The 26639-nt window shown below is 44.9% G+C and overlaps 1 protein-coding gene across 2 annotated transcripts in view; it reads left to right on the top strand.

Moving 5' to 3' along the window:
* LOC311142373 (active breakpoint cluster region-related protein-like) overlaps nucleotides 1-26639 on the top strand; it is a 239152-nt gene that overhangs the window by 111660 nt on the left and 100853 nt on the right. For both annotated transcript variants that reach the window (XM_084178019.1, XM_084178018.1), the window contains exons 7-13: nucleotides 3606-3658; nucleotides 4790-4930; nucleotides 6060-6181; nucleotides 8671-8839; nucleotides 18378-18500; nucleotides 24418-24493; nucleotides 25065-25169. In XM_084178019.1, coding sequence (XP_084034145.1) covers nucleotides 3606-3658; nucleotides 4790-4930; nucleotides 6060-6181; nucleotides 8671-8839; nucleotides 18378-18500; nucleotides 24418-24493; nucleotides 25065-25169 — 789 coding nt within the window. The remainder of the gene's footprint in view (nucleotides 1-3605; nucleotides 3659-4789; nucleotides 4931-6059; nucleotides 6182-8670; nucleotides 8840-18377; nucleotides 18501-24417; nucleotides 24494-25064; nucleotides 25170-26639) is intronic.

Here is a 26639-nt window from a genome sequence, read left to right as displayed (position 1 = left end):
ACACAGTGAGGTAAAGACTTTTGGAGGATGGCCTGGTGTCAAGAAGGGCAGCAAAGAAGCCACCTCTCTCCAGGAAAAACATCAGGGACAGACTGATATTTTGCAAAAGGTACAGGGAATGGACTGCTGAGGACTGGAGTAAAGTCATTTTCTCTGATGAATCCCCTTTCCAAATTGTTTGGGGCATCTGGAAAAAAGCTTGTCCGGAGAAGACAAGGTGAGCGCTACCATCAGTCCTGTGTCATGCCAACAGTAAAGCATCCTGAGACCATTCATGTGTGGGGTTGCTTCTCAGCCAAGGGAGTGGGCTCACTCACAATTTTGCCTAAGAACACAGCCATGAATAAAGAATGGTACCAACACATCCTCCGAGAGCAACTTCTCCCAACCATCCAAGAACAGTTTGATGACGAACAATGCCTTTTCCAGCATGATGGAGCACCTTGCCATAAGGCAAAAGTGATAACTAAGTGGCTCGGGGAACAAAACATCGAAATGTTGGTTCCATGGCCAGGAAACTCCCCAGACCTTAATCCCATTGAGAACTTGTGGTCAATCCTCAAGAGGCGGGGGGACAAACAAAAACCCACAAATTCTGACAAACTCCAAGCATTGATTTTGCAAGAATGGGCTGCCATCAGTCAGGATGTGGCCCAGAAGTTAATTGACAGCATGCCAGGGCGGATTGCAGAGGTCTTGAAAAAGAAGGGTCAACACTGCAAATATTGACTCTTTGCATAAACGTAATGTAATTGTCAATAAAAGCCTTTGACACTTATGGAATGATTGTAATTATACTTCAGTATACCATAGTAACATCTGACAAAAATATCTAAAAACATTGAAGCAGCAAACTTTGTGAAGACCAATACTTGTGTCATTCTCAAAACTTTTGACCACGACTGTACACATACAGTCCATAGCACCATACATACACGTGACATTGTTTGTCCAGGGCTCAGTACCTGTCCAGAGCGTGACCCGGTGGGCCTGCGGGGATTTCCAAACAGGCCTGCTCCAGTTTCAGCCAATTATGTTTACTGAACAAAAATATAAATGCAACGTGCAACAATTTCTAAGATTTTACTGAGTTGGTTGAGAGAATGGCAAGAGTGTGCAAAGCTGTCATCAAGGCAAAGGGTGGCTACTTTGAAGAATCTCAAATTTGTTTAACACTTTTTTGGTTACTACATGATTCCATATGTGTTATTTCATAGTATTGATGTCTTCACTATTATTCTACAATGTAGAAAATAGTAAAAAAATAAAGAAAAACCTTTGAATGAGTAGGTGTGTCCAAACCTTTGACTGGTACTGTACATAATCCATGTCTCAATTGTCTCAAGGCATAAATATTCTTCTTTAACCTGTCTCCTCCCCTTTATCTACACTGATTGAAGTGGATCTAACAAGTGACATCAATAAGGGATCATAGCTTCCCAATACTTGAAGACCAATACTTGTGTCATTCTCAAAACTTTTGACCACGACTGTACACTGTCTGGACACGCTATGCTTGTGTTCGTGTGTGTGTCTCTTTCAGGCATTGGGGTTCTGGTGTTAAGACATTTCCATATCTATTATATTGTTTAAGCACTGGGCTGTTTCACAGCTGTCACGTGGATAGAAATATAGCTGTCCCCTGAGAATCTCTGCTCCACTGTTGATCATCCCTGTTTCTATTATATTTCCTATCTCTCTCTCACCATCTCCCTCGCTCTATCCCTCCTTCTCTCTCCATGCTCTATCCCTCCTCTCTCCACTCTCTATCCCTCCATCTCTGATTCCCCCTCTCTCACATGTGTAGTGGTTGAGTAGAGCAAAGACACTGATTTGTGGTCCAACAGAATTGTATTGGAGTTTCACTCTGTTTGGCTTGATGTGTGAATTCAACCCATAGGGCCGGCACCAGCTCCAATCTAAACCAATCGGGGGAAAATACCATTACACTGGGTGGAGCTTCACTATCCACCCACAATGTTCTCCCAAGTTATTTTAGTCTGACAGCCAGGCCTGTCCTCCCACTCCTGTTGGACTTACCAGACCAGATCACAGTCTAGATCACTGGCTTTATTACCAGGACAGGATGAGATCACTGGCTTTATTACCAGGACAGGATGAGATCACTGGCTTTATTACCAGGCCTGGATGAGATCACTGGCTTTATTACCAGGACAGGATGAGATCACTGGCTTTATTACCAGGACTGGATGAGATCACTGGCTTTATTACCAGGACAGGATGAGATCACTGCCTTTACTACCAGGACAGGATGAGATCACTGCCTTTATTACCAGGACAGGATGAGCTCACTGGCTTTATTACCAGGACAGGATGAGATCACTGGCTTTATTACCAGGACCGGATGAGATCACTGGCTTTATTACCAGGACAGGATGAGATCACTGTGGTGGTGTTCTGGCCTACCAACCACACCATGTGACCTTTTCAAATTCAATAACAACAACACCTGTTGAATTTATTCAAAATGACTGTTACTCACAATGAATCCTTTGCTCATTATAAATGTTTCACACCTCCACTATCTCTCTATACCTCTGTCTCCGCTGTCTCGCTCTCTCCCGTATTTTATCTCTCCCTTACTATTTTAGGTTTTGTACACCCCTCTCAGTGCCCCCTCTTCTCCCTCTCTCAGTTGGCACATTGGGTGAGGGCCAACGGTTGGCATTGATCAGTATAGCCCAGTCAGGCAGCTGGGCTGGCAGAAGTCTATGTAGCTAAGCCATGTCTCAGTGTTGTCACAACATGTCAGCCCTGCAGGCGGGCTCTGAGAGAGAGAGAGCGATTAAACAGGCTGTCTAGGAAGACGCTGTGTGTGAACAACCCAACAAGGGATTACGTAATCCCTGTTACCAAGCAGAGTCTATCATTGTGAAGCTGAGCCAAAGGGCTGCAAGTGTGTGAAATTTAGCGCAATCGACTGAGTGTGTGTGGGGCTGAAGGAGAGGGCAAAGACCTTGACTCAAACACTTACACACTGTATGGATAGATTCGCTCTGCAGTGTGGAAATACTGCATTCCCATTGGCTCTCTGGTCATCTATATTATATCATTTGAAGCGCAGTGTGACAACGACAAATATAGACAAGGTCAGGAAGTTAATATAATATAATAATATGCCATTTAGCAGACGCTTTTATCCAAAGCGACTTACAGTCATGTGTGCATACATTTTTACGTATGGGTGGTCCCGGGGATCGAACCCACTACCCTGGCGTTACAAGCGCCATGCTCTACCAATTGAGCTACAGAGGACCACAATCCTGATCCTCAATTGGTAATCCTGATGGGGATTGAGTGGGAAGGTTTCTGAACACAACCTTATTCAGCAGAGAATGAATAACAGAGCTTACATAGAATGACGTTGGAGAGAGTGTCTGTGTGTCCGTCTCTGCAGGGAGCAGACACCTGAGATTGTGGATGATGGAAATGTCTACCCCCTACCACAGGAACCTGTGGCCAACCAAGCATGTAATTGGCTTTTTGAGTCATGTTTCTCGGCATTGTGCAGCGCGGGTGTGTGCGTGCCTGCCTGCGTGCGTGTCAAACCAAACTGAGTGCCCTCTTCTTGTCCTTTCCCACAGCTCTCCTGTACAAGCCGATTGACCGTGTGACCAGAAGCACACTGGTTCTTCATGTGAGTACACACACACACACACACACACACGCGGTACATCCATGAGGGATTCCTGATCTCGCCCAGAGACAAATGACAAGATTGAATAGATAGGACAGGATCGATACCCATCAGGGATTAAGAGTTACTGCTGTCACATTGTGCAGTCATGAGAAACATAGTGATGGAGTTGGGTAGAATTTATCTAGAAAGCCCTGAAGGTCTTACAAATGCAGCTTGGTTCTGGATACACCTCCAAAGTCAAACCCTGCCTTCTGCTGCTTATAGGAAGTGTTCCATTCCATTTGCCAAGCCTATACCTTTCCTCTGCACGGTCCATCGAAATGACATGCTGTTAGAAACAATAGGCTCTCCTTTGATGGGCTACAACCAAATGGAAAGTGGAAGCCACCCACAGATCAGGCAGAGATGCATAGACGTCTCCTCCAGTCTAGCTTCCAGTGCATTTCATGAATATGTTTTACATAAAGCTAGTGGAACCATGGCTAAACAAACCAGTTGGTTTGGAAACCAGTTGGTTTCCAACAAACACAGGTCGTGCCAGATCATGCAAATCAAAGACACGGATTGTGTCCCAAATGGCATCCTGTTTTCTATTTAGTGCATAGGGACATGTACTGTACTGTACCATCAGCTCAAGCCTTCTATAGCTTGTCAGAATACATTAACTGAGGTTAGGTGTGCTGAAAATGCATAAATCAGGCAATGGAAAAGAGATTGGCTTTTCTTTCACACGCTCCTCTGAAAACAAATATTTTAGTTACATTGTGATAATAAGATATTAGTGATGTGGAAGCAGACTGTCTCAGCCATTAGGTAGCACTTTAAAATTAAAGTAATTAGTTACGCCCACAGTTCAAACACGGAGAGACTCTTATATGCTTTTATTAGAGGAAAAGATATGTTAGAAAACCCAGCCAAACATCCAAATAGTCCAATTCATCAACATGGATAAATAGAGCTGGTATTATAGGTTTAAAAACACCTGCACAGTGACTGTCCATAGACAATCATTTTAACGGATGGGAGTCTCTGTTTTTGGATTGGGGTCTCTGACTATTTGAGAGTTGCATTGCGATGTCCCCAGTGTGTGTAATATCTAATGGTCTCGATCTGTGTGTGTTATTGTAGGACCTGCTGAAGCACACCCCTAAGGACCACCCAGACTTCCCCCTACTGCAGGACGCTCTGAGGATCTCCCAGAACTTCCTGTCCTCCATCAACGAAGAGATCGACCCCCGCAGGACCGCCGTCACCACGCCTAAGGGAGAGGTGGGGTCTCTCTCACACACACACACACACCGTTGTAACAGACTACCTAATGCTTTTCAGCAATTCTTGTTGTAACCTTGGAAGTGTGTCAATGTATTTGTAAAATGTGTTTTGGGGTCAGAAAGAAACCGACAGTCTCTCCTTTCCTCCTCTTCATTACCAGCCACCTCTCTCTCTCTCGCTCTCTCACTCTCTCGCTCTCTATCTCTCTATCTCTCTATCTCTCTATCTATCTCTATCTCTCTATCGCTCTCTCTCTCTCTCTATCTCTCTCTCTATCTCTCTCTCTATCTCTCTCTCTATATCTCTATCTCTATCTCTATCTCTATCTATCTCTCTCGCTCTCTCTCTCTCTCTCAGCATGTATTGCAAGGTTGTTTGATGTTCCCGTCTTTGTAACACTACCTTTATTGTTTCGTTCTGTAATTTTTTTCCTGCCGGTCAGCCTTTTCTCCTCTTAATGCTCCTCTCTCTATGAGTATAGGCTTTTTACAGTCTCTGCCTGCTAAATCCTTGCTCTCTCCCTTCCTTCTTCCCTTTCTCCCTCCATCTCTATCCCCCCTCTTCAGCTCTCCTCCCTCCACCCCTCTATCTTTCTATCCCTCTCTCCTCCCACCTCTCCCTCTATCCCTCTTCCATTCAGTCAGCTCAGTTCTTAACCTCCCAGTCAGCTCCCCATTCATTAATGTCTGTCTGCTACCAGTTAAATGGAAAACTGTCTCTGCCCTCTTTGGCTCAAGCTTTTCCGATTACTCCAGTTCTGGTTTAGCTCTGCCTTATTTTAGGTTTCCTAGTTGGCTCGCTAGAGATGGACAGATGCAGAGAGGGAAAGGGGGGCGTGTTTTGAGTTCTGAGTGGCTTACTTTAGCTGATGATTCTCAACTGTCATGGAGAATGCAATAGACAAATAGAAAATATAGACAACAAGTGATGTTCTTTCATATTGCTGAACCCTGACCTATACCTCCTACAGTACATTCTGTCTCTTTAACTGGGTGTGTGTGATAGGCAGTATCCCTCAGACTAGGCTCAGGGCTCAGGACAGGAAGCGAATGTTTACGGCTTGGCTAGCTGCCCCGTGCAGGGCATACCACAGGAAGTGAGGTCATGACATTTCTCTCCCTGTTAGGCTCGTCAGCTGGTGAAGGATGGTTTCCTGGTGGAGGTGTCAGAGGGTTCCAGGAAGCTGCGTCACGTCTTCCTCTTTACAGACCTGCTGCTCTGTGCCAAAATGAAGAAGACCTCCGCAGGGTAGGTCAACACTCCCAAAGCATCAACACACACTCATGCACATTCAGGTATAAACATACCCACTGTGCTATTCACTGTGTATATTATATTATACACTCTTCAGTGGTCTCCAGTGTGAGTTCATTATTCTCAGTCTGTTCTGTTTAGAGGTGGGTGTGGGTGGGTGTGTGAGCAGAGCACCAGGTGTCTGGTTAGCAGAGTGGGTGATTGAGGCCACAGCCCAGCAGTGCATCCCAGTGTGTGTGACTGGAGAGAGTATAGACAAGTCGTACATATTAACACTTAGACACTCTTCTCTTCCACCTCACCTTACTTCCCCCCTCACTGAGAGAGGCTGCGAGAGATACATAGTTAGTGATGCAGGGCACATCCTGTAGGCTCTCCTTTAATGAGGCAGACTGATAGCTTATCCCGTATTCCTACAGAATTCTAGTAGAGTTGATCATGTTTTATGTGGTCCTGTCAGCTCTGCTGTGGCAGTGTATGAAATATGAGAGCAGTGTATCAGGATGAATGACAGCCCTGCTCTAAAAGGATTCGCTATCTCACTGCAATTATTATTTCCTCAATTTTGTAACTTCCAAGTGTTCTTTGATGTCATAATAAAAAAGGAAGACAGTCTTTGGTGCTGTAGACTATTGTGGAGAAATGGTTTAGAATAGTGAATGGAAGGCTCGTATAGAGCTGAATATGAAGACATTGACGTAGTGGATATATGGATGTTAGGAAATACAAAGCATAGCGTGTATTTCAATCTGGTCTCAATCTGGTGTTTGGGCCTGAGGCGAAGAGTGTGTGTGTGTGTGTGTGTGTAAATCGATGGGAATGACAGCATACACGGCCGTAGATTAAGTGTTTTATTTACAGGATTGCCTACCATGGCCCGATATGTCACTTGCCTGTCTGCACGGTTACCGTTGTTAGCCAGATTAGGGTAGATTATGATTGACAGTCGTCCCTGCCTGCTACCTAACTGTGTGAAGGACATACAGGCAACTGGCATTGTCAAGGTTACCACTAGTCTGAATCAATCTGTTATTGTCTGTAGCTTTAGCTTTTTGTCGCTGTGTCCCAAATGGCACCTTATTCCCTATATAGTGTACTACTTTTGACCAGGGCCCTGATCAAAAGTAGTGTGCTACATAGGGAATAGGGTAGCATTTGAGACGCTACCTATGTTTCCTCTGGTCTGGACTTTAACACCAAAGGATTAGGCCAACAGCCAGTTAAAACAAGCTATCCAACTGATAGCTAAACATCAGTATTAACTCACTGAGAAACGTTAATACCATTCAATCCCTCTAAAGCGCTACTCAATCATTGTGGATTATTAATGTTTCTATAATGTTTCTATTGATTTCGCAGCCATATTTCTCCTCCTACAGAATTGCTGTATACCGGTAATAAACCACCCTTTCCCAATGTATTCAGATGAACCAGAGAACATTAACATGTGATTATGGTAAATAAGGGCTGTGAAAAGCTCATTTGGGAGCGTGAAAGTGCTGTGGACGGACAGGGGGGAGATCAGATATGCAGATTTATTCAACACCAGAAATGCCAATCTTGGTCCCCCTAATCAGCTCTACCTCAGTCTGTAGTAGAGATAGAGACAGTGTTTATTAATTAGACACTAGATCAGCTCAAACACTGCTGGGGGATTTAAACAGTGCATGAATACAGATACATACCTTAGAGACAACAACAATAAAACCCCATGGACCACTCCGAGACAAAGGGTTTGCTTACAAAAGAACAAAGTGGGATCACACCCTGTATTAAGGAGGAGAGGATGTCTCATAAAAAATTGAGGGATGTGTGCAGGCGAAGGAGGGGGTGAGGGTGAGGGTACATATTGGGATGAAGAGACAAAACAAGATACAGGTATTTGCTGTCTCCATCCCTATATAGTCCAATACAGCCAAAACAAAGCCTTGGGTAGAGAGTTGATACAACTCCAAGTCTGGAAGGTTAAAGTTATTTAACTAGCCAAAGAAAAATACTCTTCTAAAAAGAAAAGTCATACTATTATTTGTTTGTTGTACAGTATTATACTTCGGGGTAAAAACAGGACATGTTATTTCGTTTTGTTGTCATATTTCCTGTGCCATAATTTTAGATGAGGTTTGCACAAATTGGAGGCCTGCTTAATGTATTCCTGTGTTAATGAGTGTACGATCCTGCCTTCAGGAATGATAATGATAATGAAAGCTTGTTAAGGGGAATACAAATACTCCCAACACCATTAAATCTCCAACACTATTCAAGCCAATTTATGATTCATCCGAAAATGTGGTCGGAGGCGCCATATGGATGGCATGTATATAATGACAGCATTTCCTCATTGTCTTTGTCCCTCCAACCTCCTCTAAAATATATTAAAGATATTGAGCTCCACCTCTTTGTCTCTCTCTCTCTCTCTCTCTCTTTCTCTTTGTCTCGCTCTCGTCCTCCTCTTCATCCATCCATCCATCCCTCCCTCTCTCTAGGAGACAACAGCAGTATGAGTGTAAGTGGTACATCCCCCTGGCAGACCTGACCTTCCAGTTGCTGGATGACTCAGACGTCTGCCCCCACATCCAGGTGCTGCCTGAACATGAGATAGAGGAGATGAAAATCAAGATCTCTGTCATCAAGAGTGAGATCCAGAAGGAGAAGGTGATTATTATGTTTTGTTTGTTTCTTTCTTTCTTTCTTTTATTTAGCCAGGTAAGTCTTTTTTAAGAACAGATTATCTTAATGTGGCTGTGCCCAGTACTGCTATTTTAGACACAAACTAAACCCAGTAGTTCTTCATTGATCCAAAATGGCGGTGATATGGCCCGGGCCCCCCGGTCTGGGCTGGGTTCTCTGGGTGTGTCCCTACCAGGAGCCATAGGGTCTATGTTTTTTACTCTCTCCATTAGAACCTGCTGTCTGGCTGTGTGATTTAAGGCTGGGTTCCTCTGGCCTCTTCACACTACTGTTGTTGTATTGGGGTAGTTCCCCTCACCGTTTCCCTTAGAGAGGTCGGCCGGGGACTAGAGATCTGTGTGTCTGAGCCACACCCACAAAAAGAGAAGGGTCATCTGGACAGAGTCAGCACTTTACTGTATGTACAGTGCATTCGGAAAGTATTGAGACCCCTTGACTTTTTCCACATTTTGTTACGTTACAGCCTTATTCAAAAGTTGATTAAACCATTTTTTTTCTCATCCATCTACACACAATACCCCATAATGACAAACCGAAAACAGGTTTCTAGAAATGTTTGCTAAGTTATACAAAAAATTAAAAATAAACCTTATTTACATAAGTATTCAGACCCTTTGCTATGAGACTCGAAATTGAGCTCAGGTGCATCCTGTTTCCATTGATCATCCTTGAGATGTTTCTACAACTTGATTGGCGTCTTCCTGTGGTAAATTAAATTGATTGGACATGATTTGGAAAGGAACACATCTGTCTATGTAAGGTCCCACAGTTGACAGTGCATGTCAGAGCAAAAACCAAGTCATGAGGTCGAAGGAATTGTCCGTTGAGCTTCGAGACAGGATTGTGTCGAGGCACAGATCTGGGGAAGGGTCCCAAAGATTTCTGCAACATTGAAGGTCCCCAAGAACACAGTGGCCTCCATCATTCTTAAATCAAAGAAGTTTGGAACCACCAAGACTCTTCCTAGAGCTGGCCGCCCCGCCAAACTGAGCAATAGGGGGAGAAGGGCCTTGGTTAGGGAGTTGACCAAGAACCCGATGGTCACTCTGACAGCTCCAGAGTTCCTCCGTGGAGATGGGAGAACCTTCCAGAAGGACAACCATCTCTGCAGAACTTCACCAATCAGGCCTTTATGGTAGAGTGGACAGATGGAAGCCACTCCTCAGTAAAAGGCACATGACAGCCCACTTGAAGTTTGCCAAAAGGCACCTAAAGGACTCAGACATGAGAAACAAGATTATCTGGTCTGATTAAACCGTGATTGAACTCTTTGGCGTGAATGCCAAGCGTCACGTCTGGAGGAAACCTGGCACCTTCCCTACGGAGAAGCATGGTGGTGGCAGCATCATGCTGTGGGGATGTTTTTCAGTGGCAGGGACTGGGAGACTAGTCAGGATCAAGGGAAATATTAACGGAGCAGAGAGATCCTTGATGAAAACCTACTCCAGAGCGCTCAGGACCTCAGACTAGGGCGAAGGTTCACCTTCCAACAGGACAACGACCCTAAGCACATAGCCAAGACAATGCAGGAATGCCTTTGGGACAAGTCTCTGAATGTCCTTGAGTTGCCCAGCCAGAGCCCGTACTTGAACCAGATCGAACATCTCTGGAGAGACCTGAAAATAGCTGTGCAGCGACACTCCCCATCCAACCTGACAGAGCTTGAGAGGATCTGCAGAGAAGAATGGGAGAAACTCCCCAAATACAGGTGTGCAAAGCTTGTAGCGTCATACCCAAGAAGGTTCGAGGCTGTAATCGCTGCCAAAGGTGCTTCAATAAAGTACTGAGTAAAGGGTCTGAATACTTATGTAAATGTGATATTTAAGTTGTTTTCTTTTATAAATTTGCAAAAATGTCTAAAAACCTGTTTTTTGCTTTGTCATTATGGGGTATGGTGTGTAGAGGAAAAACAACAACAATTTAATCAATTTTAGAATAAGGCTGTACATTTACATTTACATTTTCGTCATTTAGCAGACGCTCTTATCCAGAGCGACTTACAAATTGGTGCATTCACCTTATGATAGCCAGTGGGACAACCACTTTACAATATATCAAAAAAAATGTTTGGGGGGGTGGGGGAGGGTAGAAGGATTACTTTATCCTATCCCAGGTATTCCTTAGAGGTGGGGTTTCAAGTGTCTCCGGAAGGTGGTGAGTGACTCCGCTGTCCTGGCGTCGTGAGGGAGCTTGTTCCACCATTGGGGTGCCAGAGCAGCGAACAGTTTTGACTGGGCTGAGCGGGAACTGTGCTTCCGCAGAGGTAGGGGGGCCAGCAGGCCAGAGGTGGATGAACGCAATGCCCCGTTTGGGTGTAGGGACTGATCAGAGCCTGAAGGTACGGAGGTGCCGTTCCCCTCACAGCTCCGTAGGCAAGCACCATGGTCTTGTAGCAGATGCAGGCTTCAACTGGAAGCCAGTGGAGTGTGCGGAGGAGCGGGGTGACGTGAGAGAACTTGGGAAGGTTGAACACCAGATGGGCTGCAGCGTTCTGGATGAGTTGTAGGGGTTTAATGGCACAGGCAGGGAGCCCAGCCAACAGCGAGTTGCAGTAATCCAGACGGGAGATGACAAGTGCCTGGATTAGGACCTGTGCCGCTTCCTGTGTAAGGTAGGGTCGTACTCTGCGAATGTTGTAGAGCATGAACCTACAGGATCGGGTCATGGAGCGGGCAGTCCTTCCCAGAGAGGAAGAGCAGCTCTGTCTTGCCTAGGTTCAGCTTGAGATGGTGATCCGACATCCACACTGATATGTCTGCCAGACATGCAGAGATGCAATTCGCCACCTGGTTATCAGAAGGTAAAAGGAGAAGTTTAATTGTGTGTCGTCTGCGTAGCAATGATAGGAGAGACCATGTGAGGATATGACAGAGCCAAGTGACTTGGTGTATAGAGAGAATAGGAGGGGGCCTAGAACTGAGCCCTGGGGGACACCAGTGGTGAGAGCACGTGGTGCGGAGACAGATTCTCGCCATGCCACCTGGTAGGAGTGACCTGTGAGGTAGGACGTAATCCAAGAGTGAGCCGCGCCGGAGATGCCCAACTCGGAGAGGGTGGAGAGGAGGATCTGATGGTTCACAGTATCAAAGGCAGCAGATAGGTCTAGAAGGATGAGAGCAGAGGAGAGAGAGTTAGCCTTAGCAGTGCGGAGAGCCTCCGTGACACAGAGAAGAGCAGTCTCAGTTGAATGACCAGTCTTGAAACCTGACTGGTTTGGATAAAGAAGGTCATTCTGAGAGAGATAGCAAGAGAGTTGGCTAAAAACGGCACGCACAAGAGTTTTGGAGAGAAAAGAAAGAAGGGATACTGGTCTGTAGTTGTTGACATCGGAGGGATCGAGTGTAGGTTTTTTGAGAAGGGGTGCAACTCTCACTCTCTTGAAGACGGAAGGGACATAGCCAGTGGTCAATGATGAGTTGATGAGCGAGGTGAGGTAAGGGAGAAGGTCTCCGGAAATGGTCTGGAGAAGAGAGGAGGGGATAGGGTCAAGCGGGCAGGTTGTTGGGCGGCCGGCCGTCACAAGTCGCAAGATTTCATCTGGAGAGAGAGGGGAGAAAGAAGTCAAAGCATAGGGTAGGGCAGTGTGAGCAGGACCAGCGGTGTCATTTGACTTAATAAATGAGGATCGGATGTCGTCAATCTTCTTTTCAAAATGGTTGACGAAGTCATCCACAGAGAGGGAGGAGGGAGGGGGAGGAGGATTCAGCAGGGAGGAGAAGGTGGCAAAGAGCTTCCTAGGGTTAGAGGCAGAGGCTTGAAATTTAGAGTGGTAGAAAGTGGCTTTAGCAGCAGAAACAGAGGAAGAAAATGTAGAGAGGAGGGAGTGAAAAGATGACAGGTCGGCAGGGAGTCTAGTTTTCCTCCATTTCCGCTCGGCTGCCCGGAGCCCTGTTCTGTGAGCTCGCAATGAGTCATCAAGCCACGGATCAGGAGTGGAGGATCGAGCCGGCCGGGAGGATAGGGGACATAGAGAGTCAAAAGATGCAGAAAGGGAGGAGAGGAGGGTTGAGGAGGCAGAATCAGGAGATTGGAGGGAGAAGGATTGAGCAGAGGGAAGAGATGATAGGATGGAAGAGGAGAGAGTAGCGAGAGAGAGAGAGCGACGGTCGCGACTGCGCATTACCAACTGAGTAGGGGCAGAGTGAGTAGTGTTGGAGGAGAGCGAGAGAGAAAAAGATACAAAGTAGTGGTCGGAGTCTTGGAGGGGAGTTGCAGTGAGATTAGTAGAAGAACAGCATCTAGTAAAGATGAGGTCAAGCGTATTGCCTGCCTTGTGAGTAGGGGGAGACGGTGAGAGGGTGAGGTCAAAAGAGGAGAGGAGTGGAAAGAAGGAGGCAGAGAGAAATGAGTCAACGGTAGACGTAGGGAGGTTAAAGTCACCCAGAACTGTGAGGGTTGAGCCATCCTCAGGAAAGGAACTTATCAAGGCATCAAGCTCATTGATGAACTCTCCAAGGGAACCTGGAGGGCGATAAATGACAAGGATGTTAAGCTTGAATGGGCTAGTGACTGTGACAGCATGGAATGCAAATGAGGAGATAGACAGATGGGTCAGGGGAAAAATTGAGAATGTCCACTTGGGAGAGATGAGGATTCCTGTGCCACCACCCCGCTGACCAGATGCTCTCGGGGTATGCGAGAACACATGGTCAGACGAGGAGAGAGCAGTAGGAGTAGCAGTGTTTTCTGTGGTAATCCATGTTTCCGTCAGCGCCAAGAAGTCGAGGGACTGGAGGGTAGCATAGGCTGAGATGAACTCTGCCTTGTTGGCCGCAGAACGGCAGTTCCAGAGGCTGCCGGAGACCTGGAACTCCACGTGGGTCGTGCGTGCAGGGACCACCAGGTTAGAGAGGCAGCAGCCACACGGTGTGAGGCGTTTGTATGGCCTGTGCGGAGAGGAGAGAACAGGGATAGACAGACACATAGTTGACAGGCTACAGAAAAGGCTACACTAATGCAAAGGAGATCGGAATGAAATTAACTAAACATCTGGGGAAACGAGGCCTCCCTCACTAACCTTTAACTGAAACACTCAAATACAACTCTTCCAACTTCCATTTTAGAAATTATAATTGCTGTAATCTACAGTAGTTCAATGTTTCCAGGAATAGACTAACTTAGTTTATTCAGCTAGCTAACTTGGTACAGTATTCTTCTGTGAAAACCGCCCAGGGCACCATATCCTATGACGCCATAGCTCACTAGCATGCTAGCATCCAATAACACACGGTTTAGCACCAATACTTGGTTACAACAAACTACCAATGGATCATTCATGTCCGTGTCTAGTTCCTTTCATAACGCAGAAGTAATTAAACGTTGGCTAGCTAGCACAAAGTCAGTTTGAGTTAGCTACACAAGTGGACTACACACCTCAAATGTTCAGAAAGTGAAGCTTACGTTGCAAAATTCTCATTGACTAAAATGATACAGTACTGCTAGCTGGTAATGTTGGCTAGCTAGCAGTGGCTGCGGTGTTGACTGTTTGAAAATGTAGCTGGCTAGCTAACCTCGATAGTTTCTCTATACTACACCGTTGTCTTTGATACCAAGACAACTATGTAGCTAGCTAACTTTACACTAATCAAATCGTTCCGTTGAAATGTATTTAGTTGCTACAGTACTGCTAGCTGGTATAGTTGGCCAGCTAGCAGTGGCTGCGGTGTTGCTACCCGCAAGCTAGCTAGCTTTAATGGTCCAGGTAGTGGGTTAGCTAGCTAGCCTCGTGCTTCACCGGGCTCAGCCGAATACACTACAATACTTACCTACAATAACTACCTACAATAACTACCTGGATAAACGACCTACAATACCTAACTACAATACCGACCTACAATCTAAATGCATGGTTTAAACTTTACTCGACACATATAAAGAAGAAGCCAAGCTTACCTCCCCGCTTAGAGGAACACAACCTCACCCCATCGCTCCTTACCAGCCTGTAATGTAACAAAATGTGGAAAAGTAAAGGAGTCTGAATACTTTCCGAATGCACTGTATGCCTATGCATACTGAATCACTTATACAGTACACTCATATGCACATACACAATCCACTCCCTCACTGTACCTACACTCCCAAACAGTAGGCCTACAACTCATAGTATCCCATGGGAAGTGTGATTATTCTGATTAACTTTAGTACCGTGGAACAGCGATAGCCATCTCATTGTACATGTCATATAAAGGAGGACTGTGTTCCTGGAGATCATCTTTCCCAGTTTCCCTTTAATTCTCTACTTCTTCAACATAATATATTTATTTATGACTCAGCCCTTTGTCCTTTTACTGTGGAAGGCCTTGGGAGTCCACAACCTTGAAACAGCATACCACTGGCGTAGCCAGAAATTAATTGGTGGGTGTGCCTACAGACATTTTGATGGACCAACAAACATTATGCAATGAGTCAAAGATAATTTTTTTATTAATAATAATATTTATAGCTAATCTCATGCTATTATACACATTTTGCCATGAGGCTGAGAGAACATTTTTTATTTTTAAAGCTAATTAAAGCTAAGATACAGTGGGGGGGAAAAGTATTTAGTCAGCCACCAATTGTGCAAGTTCTCACACTTAAAAAGATGAGAGAGGCCTGTAATTTTCATCATAGGTACACGTCAACTATGACAGACAAATGGAGAAAAAAAATCCAGAAAATCACATTGTAGGATTTTTAATTTATTTATTTGCAAATTATGGTGGAAAATAAGTATTTGGTCACCTACAAACAAGCTAGATTTCTGGCTCTCACAGACCTGTAACTTCTTCTTTAAGAGGCTCCTCTGTCCTCCACTCGTTACCTGTATTAATGGCACCTGTTTGAACTTGTTATCAGTATAAAAGACACCTGTCCACAACCTCAAACAGTCACACTCCAAACTCCACTATGGCCAAGACCAAAGAGCTGTCAAAGGACACCAGAAACAAAATTGTAGACCTGCACCAGGCTGGGAAGACTGAATCTGCAATAGGTAAGCAGCTTGGTTTGAAGAAATCAACAGTGGGAGCAATTATTAGGAAATGGAAGACATACAAGACCACTGATAATCTCCCTCGATCTGGAGCTCCACGCAAGATCTCACCCCATGGGGTCAAAATGATCACAAGAACGGTGAGCAAAAATCCCAGAACCACACAGGGGGACCTAGTGAATGACTTGCAGAGAGCTGGGACCAGAGTAACAAAGCCTACCATCAGTAACACACTACGCCGCCAGGGACTCAAATCCTGCAGTGCCAGACGTGTCCCCCTGCTTAAGCAAGTACATGTCCAGGCCCGTCTGAAGTTTGCTAGAGTGCATTTGGATGATCCAGAAGAGGATTGGGAGAATGTCATATGGTCAGATGAAACCAAAATATAACTTTTTGGTAAAAACTCAACTCGTCGTGTTTGGAGGACAAAGAATGCTGAGTTGCATCCAAAGAACACCATACCTACTGTGAAGCATGGGGGTGGAAACATCATGCTTTGGGGCTGTTTTTCTGCAAAGGGACCAGGACGACTGATCCGTGTAAAGGAAAGAATGAATGGGGCCATGTATCGTGAGATTTTGAGTGAAAACCTCCTTCCATCAGCAAGGGCATTGAAGATGAAACGTGGCTGGGCTTTCAGCATGACAATGATCCCAAACACACCGCCCGGGCAACGAAGGAGTGGCTTCGTAAGAAGCATTTCAAGGTCCTGGAGTGGCCTAGCCAGTCTCCAGATCTCAACCCCATAGAAAATCTTTGGAGGGAGTTGAAAGTCCGTGTTGCCCAGCGACAGCCCCAAAACATCACTGCTCTAGAGGAGATCTGCATGGAGGAATGGGCCAAAATACCAGCAACAGTGTGTGAAAACCGTGTGAAGACTTACAGAAAACGTTTGACCTGTGTCATTGCCAACAAAGGGTATATAACAAAGTATTGAGAGACTTCTGTTATTGACCAAATACTTATTTTCCACCATAATTTGCAAATAAATTCATTAAAAATCCTACAATGTGATTTTCTGGATTTCTTCTCTCTCATTTTGTCTGTCATAGTTGACGTGTACCTATGATGAAAATTACAGGCCTCTCTCATCTTTTTAAGTGGGAGAACTTGCACAATTGGTGGCTGACTAAATACTTTTTTTCCCCACTGTATAGGTGTGTTTACTGTGATAAAGGCGCTAGTTATGAGCTGTCTTGTTTTCTAAATGAGCAAATGAAGTAGGCAGTGACATGGTTCATATAGCAATAGAAGCACAGTGACATGCCTCAATGCGGTCATATTCGTGGCTTATTGGGGGTGTGGCTTTCAGTTAGTTATTTTTGGCCATCCATCCCATGAGAGTGAATGTCATTCCAGTTCATTTGAATGTCATTCCAGTGCACTGCTTGCTATGAATTCTATCTGATTGTGTTTGCAGGTTTAGGTAAAAAGACAAATAATGTCCCGTTTGGAACACTGACAAGTAGAGATCATTAATCTGGCTGCAGCATAGGTTTACAATTGATTTACAACCCGTGGTTATAGCGGAACCATAATAATACTAATAACAGAGAGAAACATGGGTTTGGAATGGGGACTGACAACACTGGCTCTTCAATGCCCTGGTTACCAATGAATGACTCCTGAACTCTTAAACACTGCTTTGTTTTTTCCTCCATCACACTCCAGCAACAACCTCTAGTTATTCACTTATTCTAATGGATACTATACAGGACTGGATTTATTTCAAGTTCCAGTGATTCCTTCCATAGTAATCACCAGTTAGGTTTTAGAGAGCAGTATGTGAGTTCTAGACCTGGGCCCGTATTCACATAGCGCCCTACAGTAGAAGTGCTGATCGAGGATCAGCTCTGCCTTTTAGAACTTTACGAATGCGGTTATGGACACACAGGAGTTTATCCTAGATCAGCACTTCTACTCTGAATGGTTTATGAGTACGGGTCCTGTGTTTCCAGGCTGATACCAGGCTGCTACAGTAGGTCAAACAGTAGGAGGAGACTGGCTGTAATAATCAGGAAAAGACTGATTGAACTGATTACAGCCATGGCAGGCTGTGTAGGGAAGTGCGATTCTGGAGAGCAAGGACATTCCTTGGAATAGTTATCAAGGATCACACTGTAAATTCTAGTGAACAAAATGTAGCCAAGTCATTTCTCCTGTTTAAGATGAGAAAATGAAGAAACCCGCACACTGCTCTTGCTAGTATCGCAGGCCTTGAGGATGATACGTAAAGCTTAATAAAGATCAGTGATACTAGCAAGAGCAGTGTGCGGGTTTCTTCTTTTTTCTCACCTTATTCAATTGTTACCATGCACCTGCAACAATGGTAGCTCAGATGTGCGAGTGCCTTTTGAATTTCTCCTGTTTACAAATGTATCGGGAATACAAATAAATATTCATAGTCAAACACACACAAGCCAATTCACGTTTAGTTTGATGGTACAGTGTGTTGGATTTCATTGTGATTACAGTATATAAATCTGTATGTTAACATACTGTATGCCCTGTTTGTTTCTGTGTGTGTAGAAAGCGCTGAAGGGCCAGAGTCGTAACGTGGAGCGTCTGAGGAAGAAGATGAACGAGCAGGAGTCCTGGCTGCTATTACACTCTCCCACCATCCCCTTCCGCATCCACAACAAACACGGCAAGGTAAACTACTGCTGCCTAACCACTGGCCCTGGATAAGATCTATTTTGAGCGATTAGTGCTTTTTGAGGTCGTTTTGGTTCGATTATAACCAAATATAGTGTTTTGATCCGAGGGCTTTCAAAAGGGCCGCCAGTTGGCAATCCCTGACTTACTGCATGTATTTTCAGGTAGAGATAGCTCACGAAGCAACTGCTTTCTATCCCTCTCGATTGCACGTTTTTCTCTCTGTCGCCGTGCCTACACAGACCGGACAAGTAGGTGCGCAATGGATTATGGGCATTGTCGTTAATTACCATGTTTTCTGCACTGAAGTATATAGAATATTGGCCTGTTGGAAACTTTAGGTTACGGTATGTAACCCCAGTCCTCTGAAGGAGATGAGGGAGACGTCTCACTATGGGACATGCCCTCTTTTGCCCGTCATTGGTTGTTCAATCATGCCTAACAGGCCAATCAGAGCTTTGTATGTAATCTTCACTTCAACACTATTGACAGATAAAGGTAACCTAATTTTACAAATTACACTGAAAGATTATACTTTGCGATCATTTATTAATCAGAAATCAACAGAAATGCAATTCCGTAGTGTGTAAAAAATAAGTACACCCCTAGCTTCAATAGCTGGTGTTGGCCCCTTTGGCTGAAATAACTCCATGTAGACATTTCTTGTTTCTTGTAACTGTCTATCAGTCTCTTACATCGACTGGTCAGTCTCACTCTTCTTTACAGGACTGCTTCAACTGTGTCATGTTCGAAGGCTTTCTTGCATGCATGGCCTGCTTCTTGTCCCCCCACAGCATTTTGGCAGGATTGAGATCTGGGCTTTGACTCGGCCATTACATAACCCTCCATTTCTTATTTTTGAGACATTCTGTTGTAGCTTTGCTTGTGTGTTTTGGATCATTGTCCTGTTGCAAGAGCCATCTTCGGTTCAGCTTCAGCTTTTTGACAGATGGCCTCACATTCTCCTCAATAATTCTCTGGTACAATATGGAATTAATGGTTAACTCAATGATGGCAAGTTGGCCTTGAGGCAGCAAAGCAGCCCCAAACCATAATGCCACCGCCTCCGTGCTTTACAGTTGGTATGAGGTTCTTTTGTTCAAAGGCAGTGTTTCGTTTTCGCCAAACATGGTGTCTGGCATCACGGCCAAACAACTCCACCTTTGACTCATCTGTCCAGAGCACATTGTTCCAGTAGTTTTGGTCTTTACCCAGGTGTTGTCTGGTAAATGGCAGTCATGTCTTGATATTATTTTTTGAGGGCAGAGGCTACTTCCTTCCTGACCTCCCATGCAGGGCAAGTTTGTGCAGTCTCTTTCTGACAGTTAACTCATGCACTTAGATTGTGGCAAGAGAGGCCTGTAAATCCCTTGATGTTACCCTGGGGTTCTTAGAGACTTCTAAGAACCCCAGGGTCCTCTGTAGCTCAGCTGGTAGAGCACGGCGCTTGTAACGCCAAGGTAGTGGGTTCGATCCCCGGGACCACCCATACACAAAAATTTATGCACGCACGACTGTAAGTCGCTTTGGATAAAAGCGTCTGCTAAATGGCATATTATTATATTATTATTTCTATGAGCATCTTTCGGTCAGCTCTTGGGCTGAATTTGGTGGGACTACCTGTCCTAGGTAGATTGCCAGTGGTCTGGAATTTTCTCCATTTGTAGATGATCCGTTGGACAGTGGAATGATGTACTTCAAATTGCATGGAAATGGATTTGTAACCCCTCCCAGACTCATGGTCATCAATAATCCTTCTTCTGAGGGCCTCGGGCAGGTCTTTTGATCTTGGCATGATGTGTTACCACACACCCATATGGTTAAGACCAAACCAGACCAAATTTCTCATCTTTATGGAAGGCTGGACCCTACCAAATTAGTCTCTAATGATTTTCTAATAATATTTGGGGCACCTGATTCTAATTTTTGCCATTTTATGTCATGGTAAAGGTAGGGGTGTACTAACGTTTTTTTGCATAAGGAAATTGCATTTTGTAAGTAAACATTATTTTTTGTGTGATTTGTTAAATTGGGTTACCTTTATCAGTGAATGTGGTTGGAATTTAGCTCAAATATCTGTGTCCCCCCCCCCCCCCCCCCCAAAGAAGAAAAAAAACCTTTACAGGGGGTGTATTTATTTTTCACATGACTGTAACACCCTGCACTGCTCTGGTTTCCTCATTCTAAGAACTACCTCTTACACGAGTCTTGCAAGAGAGGCAATCTGGTGTGATGTCTCCTTCAGAGAACCGGTGTTACATACCGTCACCCCAAAGTTCTCTTTCAGTCGACTCGGTTCGACATCTCACTATGGGACACGTGCAAAACACCCCGATTGCCAATAGCCCGTTTCCTGAGAAACCTGTTGTGGTACATGGTAATGTACCTGATCCATCCTACTCAGCTCCAGGGTGCGCCTGGGAGGGCGCGGTAATGTCCAGGCGATAGAACCTCACAAAGGAGTAAGGGGAAGCCAAACTAGCCGCCGTACAAATCTCCAAGACGGAGATGCCTCTGAACAGTGCCCATGACATGGCAATTCCTCTAGTGGAATGTGAATTGACACCCAGGGGAGACTGCAATCCCCGACAACTGTACGCCTTGGCGATATCCTCCACTACCCATTGGGAGAGGCGTTGTTTGGACAAAGCCCTACCCCGAGCAGGGTTGGCAGAGGGTGAAAGGAAAGAGGTCAGTGGCTTGACTACTATAAGTCATGGGAATGACCTTAGGAATGAATGCTGCGTTAGGACGTATCATAACCTTGGAGTAGATGGGGGCAAACTGAGTGCATGAATGATCAACCAAGAGCACATGAAGGTCGCTAACACGCTTGGCCGTAGCCAAGACGAGCAACAGGGCCGTCTTATAAGACAGAGTCTTAAAATCCACTGTCTCCAGGGGTTCAAAGTGATCGCCTGTAAGCAATGTTCCCTCTAAGCTGCGTGCTGAAATATCAGCCCACAGAGAGAAGCTCAAGATTGAACTTCACTCAACATTCTAGGGCAGTGGTCACCAACCGGTTGATCATGATCTCCAAGGCATCCCTAGTCGATCAACAAACATTTCTGTAAAAAACCCAACGATATAGCCTTGTGTTCGTATTTTTTTATTTGCCTCGGGCTGTTGGTGGTAGGTGCACCGAATTCAGCTGCCCTGCGCGCCGGGTAGGCGAACTGTTTTGAACCATTTCATGTGTCTGAAGTTACAAATTCTGCCTTCCCGGCTGGCCCAGAGAGCAAATCAAGTGCACTATAGGCCAGTCGATGGTTGTACGTCAGGACTCTTAAGCCTCTCTCCCGTAGGGGGGCTATGGCGGCTTCAGCACACTTTGTGAATGTCCGTGGGGAAAGGGACAGACTGAATGGTAAGGTGAGATATTCAAAGGCTATGTCCTCGTAGGCGAACATTAGATATCTGTGTGTAGGATAAACGCCAACATGGAAATAAGCATCCTTGAGGTCTACTGTGGTGAACCATTCGTTTGGCCGAATTGACTCTAACAGCATGCGATGCATTAGCATTAGACATCTGTAGACTCAGATGGTTGTTGAGGTGCCATAAGTCCAGGATGGGGCGTTTATGATCACTATGTTTGATGTACAGTTACAAGATGACATGGCATCATAGCCTGGGTTTCACTGAACAGAATGAGCTTATGTTTGTCTATAAATTATGTTCGCTGTGGAACACGCACCTGAATGCACTCATGACTCCTTTCTATGCGCACCAAAATTATGAGCTGTTTCTCTGAATTGCCTTGTGAAAGCCTAAAACTGTAAGATCATATTTTATTGGCAATAGGACAAGCTTTCAGATCATGGACCGTTTTTGGATTGCGTAAGCAACAACAGTAATTGTGTGATGGTGATTTTCGTGTTATGTTTCACCTACCCCACATTGTCCAGGAATGGTCAATGCGGCAAAAAGTACAGTAAATGTCAAATGCACATAAAATCAACAGTGTAATGTTTGGATTCAGTCTCGTGTCAGGTGTCCTCATCTTTGGTCTAATAATTTTCCCATTATCTCCAAACTGTTCAGTTCAATTGGTACCATCGTTATGCATATGTTTATCATACACTGCTCAAAAAAATAAAGGGAACACTTAAACAACACAATGTAACTCCAAGTCAATCACACTTCTGTGAAATCAAACTGTCCACTTAGGAAGCAACACGGATTGACAATACATTTCACATGCTGTTGTGCAAATGGAATAGACAACAGGTGGAAATTATAGGCAATTAGCAAGACACCCCCAATAAAGAACTGGTTTTGCAGGTGGTGACCACAGACCACTTCTCAGTTCCTATGCTTCCTGGCTGATGTTTTGGTCACTTTTGAATGCTGGCGGTGCTTTCACTCTAGTGGTAGCATGAGACGGAGTCTACAACCCACACAAGTGGCTCAGGTAGTGCAGCTCATCCAGGATGGCACATCAATGCGAGCTGTGGCAAGAAGGTTTGCTGTGTCTGTCAGTGTAGTGTCCAGAGCATGGAGGCGCTACCAGGAGACAGGCCAGTACATCAGGAGACGTGGAGGAGGCCGTAGGAGGGCAACAATCCAGCAGCAGGACTGCTACCTCCGCCTTTGTGCAAGGAGGAGTAGGAGGAGCACTGCCAGAGCCCTGCAAAATGACCTCCAGCAGGCCACAAATGTGCATGTGTCTGCTCAAACGGTCAGAAACAGACTCCATGAGGGTGGTATGAGGGCCTGACGTCCACAGGTGGGGGTTGTGCTTACAGCCCAACACCGTGCAGGACGTTTGGCATTTGCCAGAGAACACCAAGATTGGCAAATTCGCCACTGGCGCCCTGTGCTCTTCACAGATGAAATGCAGGTTCACACTGAGCACGTGACAGACGTGACAGAGTTTGGAGACGCTGTGGAGAACGTTCTGCTGCCTGCAACATCCTCCAGCATGACCAGTTTGGCGGTGGGTCAGTCATGGTGTGGGGTGGCATTTCTTTGGGGGGCCGCACAGCCCTCCATGTGCTCGCCAGAGGTAGCCTGACTGCCATTAGGTACCGAGATGAGATCCTCAGACCCCTTGTGAGACCATATGCTGGTGCGGTTGGCCCTGGGTTCTTCCTAATGCAAGACCATGCTAGACCTCATGTGGCTGGAGTGGTCAGCAGTTCCTGCAAGAGGAAGGCATTGATGCTATGGACTGGCCCGCCCGTTCCCCAGACCTGAATCCAATTGAGCACATCTGGGACATCATGTCTCGCACCATCCACCAACGCCACGTTGCACCACAGACTGTCCAGGAGTTGGCGGATGCTTTAGTCCAGGTCTGGGAGGAGATCTCTCAGGAGACCATCCGCCACCTCATCAGGAGCATGCCCAGGCGTTGTAGGGAGGTCATACAGGCACGTGGAGGTCACACACACTACTGAGCCTCATTTTGACTTGTTTTAAGGACATTACATCAAAATTGGATCAGCCTGTAGTGTGGTTTTCCACTTTTAATTTTGAGGGTGACTCCAAATCCAGACCTCCATGGGTTGATACATTTGATTTCCATTGATATGTTTTGTGTGATGTTGTTGTCAGCACATTCAACTATGTAAAGAAAAAAGTATTTAATAAGATTATTTCATTCATTCAGATCTAGGATGTGTTATTTTAGTGTTCCCTTAATTTTTTTGAGCAGTGTATTTCTTCTGTAAGAAACATTTACTTTTAGCCCTATCCATATAAGCCAATTCCCACAAGTGTAAAGGGTTGATGCTTAGGTTTGACGTTAGGGTTTGGATAATCTGACCCTAAATCTATGGTTAGGACTAGCAACTATGTCCATGATTGCAATGTTGATGTACTGTTATTTTTCCACCACTGGAGGGAGCTGCTTTCCTATAAAATGTGATTTCCACTTTTTCCTTGAAGTTTCCCACTGTTTTGTCCTCAGAGCTACCTGTTCCTCCTGTCTTCAGACTATGAGAGGTCAGAGTGGAGGGAGAGCATCCAGAAACTACAGAAGAAAGGTACAGAAGGAGTCTATGTACATAGACATGGAACAGTGGTCAATTTAATCATGTTTACATACTGTTTTGCCCATTTCATATGTATATACTGTATTCTAGTCAAGGCCATGCTATTGCTGTACAAATACTATTTTATCCTACGTATTCTTCAGATATACTACATATTCCATCCACATACTGTCCATAATGGCTACACATCCCATCACATATTTATACTCCGGACTCCGACATTGCTCGTCCTAATATTTCTATACTTCTTAATTCCATTCTTTTACTTTTAGATTTGTGTGTATTCTTTTGTATTGTTAGATATTACTGCACTTTTGGAGCTAGGAACATAATTAGTTTGCTACACCTGCAATAACATCTCCTAAATATGTGTATGCGAATAATACAATTTGATTTGATTTGAGAGTGAGCAGAAGGTGATATTGGTGTCTTACCACTATCTATGTTTTTTTCACAACTGTACCATGGATTCAATGCCTTCAATGCAATTGCACATTATACAACCTATAGCCTGGCTTTATGTTCAGGGTTATTGACGGTGTATTTCTGTGTTTGTCTTCAGATCTGCAGACGTGTCACTTGAACTCTGTAGAGCTGCAGGTCCTCACCAGCTCCTGCTTCAAACTCCGAACCGTCCATAACATCCCTGTCACCAGTAATAAAGATGGTAGGACACACACACATACATTTTCCTTTCTACTTCCTTTCCCCTCCATTTTGAGTTAAAACCCGCAAACACATCTACTTTCTCAGCACAAAAATATAAATGGGTTGGTAAGGAATCAAGGTTACAATGTGTTTCTCATCTAGTGGTAACCTGTGCCATGGCATGCTGTGTGTGTGTCCTCTTTCCTAATCCTAGCCTGCAGCTGTGTGTGTTCAGTGGTAGGTGAAACAGTGGGCAGGACAACTGAGAGACTCAAACAGTCATGCTGAAGACTCAAAGCAATCATTACATCTAGACTGTGTGTGTTGCAGCAGAAGGGTTCAGATGAGATGTTTGGATTGGGGTGACATTAAAGCCATCTGGCAGCCCCACTGTGAGTTCCCAGGATGCACTGGGGGACAGGAAATGGCAGGGAGACTCTCAGTTTACACACACAGATACAGGAAATACACACACACATAGACAACACTGTTATACCACGTTACTCACAAGGTCCCACATTAAACAAACTAGAAAGCATTCATAAAGTCTTCATAAACACTATGCGCCACAAATAACACACACTGTTATACCACACCACTATTCTATTCACATCTGACTGTGTGTTTTCATGATTTGCTTCTACAGACCTTAGAGATGCAATAACTGGACTTCAAAAGAAAAACATGTTTTCTTGCAAGGCAATGGCTTTGCTTACACTGAACGATACGTTATCTTCCTAGACCTCGTATACTAAGTTGGATATCATGTAGTCTAAATCTAAATTGGCTACAGTATTTGCAAGTCACATATATATTTTCTGAGTCAGGCCACAGCATTTTAAACCCTAGATTACAGACAGTGATATACACTGAACAAAAATATAAAAGCAACATGCAACAATTTCAAACATTTTACTGAGTTACAGTTCATGTAAGGAAATCACTCAATTGAAATAAATTAGGCCCTAATCTATGGATTTCACATGACTTGAATACAGATATGCATCTGTTGGTCACAGATGCCTTAGAACAGGGTTCTTCAATTCCGGTCCTGGAGGGCCGAGACATCTCTGTTTTTCATCCTCTCCTTCTAATCAGGGGCTAATTCAGACCTGGGACACCAGGTGAGTGCAATTAACTACCAGGTAGAAATAAAAAAACTGAAGTGTTTCGGCCCTCCAGGACCGGAATTGAAGAACCCTGCCTTAGAAAAAGGTAGGGGCTTGGATCAGAAAGCCAGTCAGTATCTAGTGTGACCATCATTTGCCTCATGCAACACGACACATCTCCTTTGCATAGAGTTGATCAGGCTGTTGATTGTGTCCCGTGAAATGTTGTCCCACTCCTCTTCAATGGCTGTTCGAAGTTGCTGGATATTGGCGGGAACTGGAACACGCTGTCGTACACGTTGATCCAGAGCATCCCAAACATGCTCAATGGGTGACATGGTTGGTGAGTTTGCAGGCCATGGAAGAACTGGGACATTTTC

Source organism: Coregonus lavaretus, assembly GCF_964263955.1.
Source record: "Coregonus lavaretus genome assembly, chromosome: 15".
Lineage (NCBI taxonomy): Eukaryota > Metazoa > Chordata > Actinopteri > Salmoniformes > Salmonidae > Coregonus > Coregonus lavaretus.
This window is presented reverse-complemented; position numbering and strand designations above follow the sequence as displayed.